Source organism: Drosophila ananassae, chromosome 3L (genome assembly GCF_017639315.1).
Source record: "Drosophila ananassae strain 14024-0371.13 chromosome 3L, ASM1763931v2, whole genome shotgun sequence".
NCBI lineage: Eukaryota > Metazoa > Arthropoda > Insecta > Diptera > Drosophilidae > Drosophila > Drosophila ananassae.
The window spans coordinates 10,500,465-10,503,307 of record NC_057929.1 but is presented as its reverse complement, the minus strand read 5'-3'; the positions used below and the strand labels follow the sequence as shown (position 1 = coordinate 10,503,307).

The window sequence follows — 2,843 nt, the reverse complement described above, 5'->3', positions numbered from 1 at the left end:
AACGGCAATGTCCACGCGTTTTCATTAAGCCAACTTTTCGGCCGGGGCCAAAACGCAAGAGTAACGGTGGCCAGGAGGCCGGGCAATCATTTTTTATGGAGCAGCGAGGCCAGCGCATCAAAAACCCATTTGGCCGCCATTAACTTGATTGAGTCGAGCTGTGCGAGCGTTGCTTCTTGGCTTTTTTCCTGTTTTGGCATGGCTTATTCTTTTTTTGGATATTTTTTTTTGGTGGAGGAGGAGGAGGCGTTGCAAATGAAAATTGATCATGGCTTGGTGTCCTTTCCATGTTTACAACTAATATTTCTGCGGATTTCTGAGGTGATGCGATCGACGTAGTCCACGGCCATTAGTTGTCATTAGTGGGCATTTTCTTAATTAAACTTTGCGATGAATTTAGCCCACCACACGCCCCATCCCTTCAATTCGTCATTAAAGGGTGTCACCACCCCCAAGGCTTGCCATTTCTTGCGCTATCTCGGCCGTCATTTGTCATCTACCCCACGGCATCTGTTATATCTGTTTAATGCGAGTTGAGATTAAATTGATTAAGAACAAGTCTGTAAAATGCTTTAAAAAGAATACATATTTGGATGCTTAAAGGAGTGATTGAAGATTAACTAATAAATTATAGAAGTGAATGAACTATAAAAACGCTAGTATTTTTAGCATTTACGATTGCCTTTGCACATTAACCCTTCAGATTACCCCGAAACAGTGCTCGGTTGAATCAAACTGTCACGGCACAGATCCTGACTGGCAGCACATTAAAGCTTAGCTGGCTTACACGGGCACATGGCAGATACACAAAATAAATAAATGTGATTTGTCATTTTGCAAAAACATGAAATGGCAGCAGGAACTGAAGCCGGAGCTGGAACTGTCGCTGCAGCTGGAGCACTGTTCGAGGAGAGCATTAAATTGCAGTCAAATGGCACGCTGTGTGCATTCCAAATGCCATGGACTCTGGCTGGGTATGGATATGGGAGGGATGTATTAAATTATTCGAGCGTGCAGTAGCCAGACGGAGATACTTTCGTATGCAACACTGGGCAGACTAAGTCCAAGTCCAAGTCCAAGTCCCATACACACACAAAGCAAAACATACAATACATATATTTGACTTTTGCTCAGCTCGCCAAATGAATGCCAGATCAAATAAATGTTGGCCCACACGAGGGTTAGTGGATCTGGAAGGCTAAGCGGTAGAATGCCTCCTCCTCAGTCGCTCATTTGAAGCAAATCAGCGTCAGCATCAGTATCCGTATCAGCATAGGAACCTGAATCTCAGCCCGAGTCAGAGTCTGCGAAAGGCTGGCAACTGAAGCTCCATGTAAAATTCATTCGACTGAGCAGGACACCAACGAGCAGCAAATGAAATGGCAGAGCGTGGCGTGTTGAAGTCACCTGTCTTTTTGTCTGTATTCCCCCAGAGGACCAGATCCGGATGCATTGAACATGGTCATGATGGTGAAAGGTTTAAAGAGGTCAGAGTCGGGTAACTTAAAGTTTGAATTAAAACTTAAAATAATACACTATACATTTATGAAAATATAAAATTTTAAGCAGGCACGGTTTCTACAAATGAATCCTCTTGGCTCGAATCCTTTCCACTTATTTTTAAACTGGAAGTCGGCTTGATTATGATAAACGAACACACGAGATCCTCGCTGACACTCATCACTCCGCCGGCATTGTTCATCACACCGCAATAGTTGGGGGCGGAAAATATGGTTACCAGACGACGGTCGGCGAAGAACTCGTAGCCATCCTCGACCACCTCGTGGGCCCGAACCATGATGTCTAGACGATGGGCGTCGAGGAAATTCTGTACAATCGGCTTGCTAAAAGTGAAGCTCACACCGCGCTCATTGTGACCCCAACCGTCACCCTGGCGGTTCAGATCCGCCCAAAGAAGATCGCAGAGGACGCCCTCGCTTGGGATATCGGTGGGCCTCCGGATATTGAGAATCTGATCCAAGCTGCGGAGCGTGGGGCTGAGTCCCCCGTGGCAACAGAAGATGCGATCACCCACAACTGCTGCCACAGGCATACAGTCAAAACAGTCCGTGAAGGTCTGCCATAAGCGGATAGTATGACGCCTCTTCACCTCGTCGAAGAATCCGTAGATTCGGTTTATGCTGGCACACTCGTGATTTCCCCGCAGCAAGAAGAAGTTCTCCGGATAACGGATCTTGTAAGCCAGCAGCAGGCAGATCGTCTCCAGGGACTGCTTCCCTCGATCGACGTAGTCCCCCAAAAACAGATAGTTAGAGTCCGGCGGAAAGCCACATCCACTAAAAATCCTCAACAGATCCTTGAACTGGCCATGGATATCCCCGCAAATCTTCAGAGGGACATTCAGTTCCAGGAGCATCGGCTGGCTCATGATCACGTCGCGGGCCTTGTGGATCAGAGCCGCTATTAGTTCCTCTTCGAGCTTACAGTCGGCTCCTCTAAGAGTTGTAAGCTCGTTTATAATCCTATCCACATCCTGGATAGTAAAATCGAACATGATTCTTGACATTTTGAAATTTTAATAAATACACTTTTGAATTTTGTGTGCTAAAAAACTGAAATTTCAATGAAGAATAAATAAAAGCTGATGTGTAGAGGTATTTTATTTCATATTTTTAAAACTATAAAACAAAACCCTAGAATTTTTGAAGAAATTTTAATCTTCAAATATATTCAAAGCCAACCTTTTAGTGATATTATGAATAAAATAAAAGAATGTTTTTAAAACGTATTCCAAGTGTGGGGATTAAGGTAATCCTCCTATTTCCCTTCTATCCCACACAAGCTCCCTTCAGTTCCAACTCCAGACTTGATTTGGCTTAAAG

At 44.6% G+C, this 2,843-nt stretch overlaps 1 protein-coding gene across 1 annotated transcript; it reads right to left on the bottom strand.

The window, feature by feature from the left end:
* Positions 1-1,494: 1,494 nt before the first annotated feature.
* LOC6496057 (serine/threonine-protein phosphatase PP-Y) lies at positions 1,495-2,619 on the bottom strand. The gene has a single exon (XM_001960091.4). It carries the CDS (start codon positions 2,525-2,527, stop codon positions 1,562-1,564), a length of 966 nt encoding a protein of 321 aa, XP_001960127.1. The 5' UTR covers positions 2,528-2,619; the 3' UTR covers positions 1,495-1,561.
* Between the last annotated feature and the right edge of the window lie 224 nt (positions 2,620-2,843).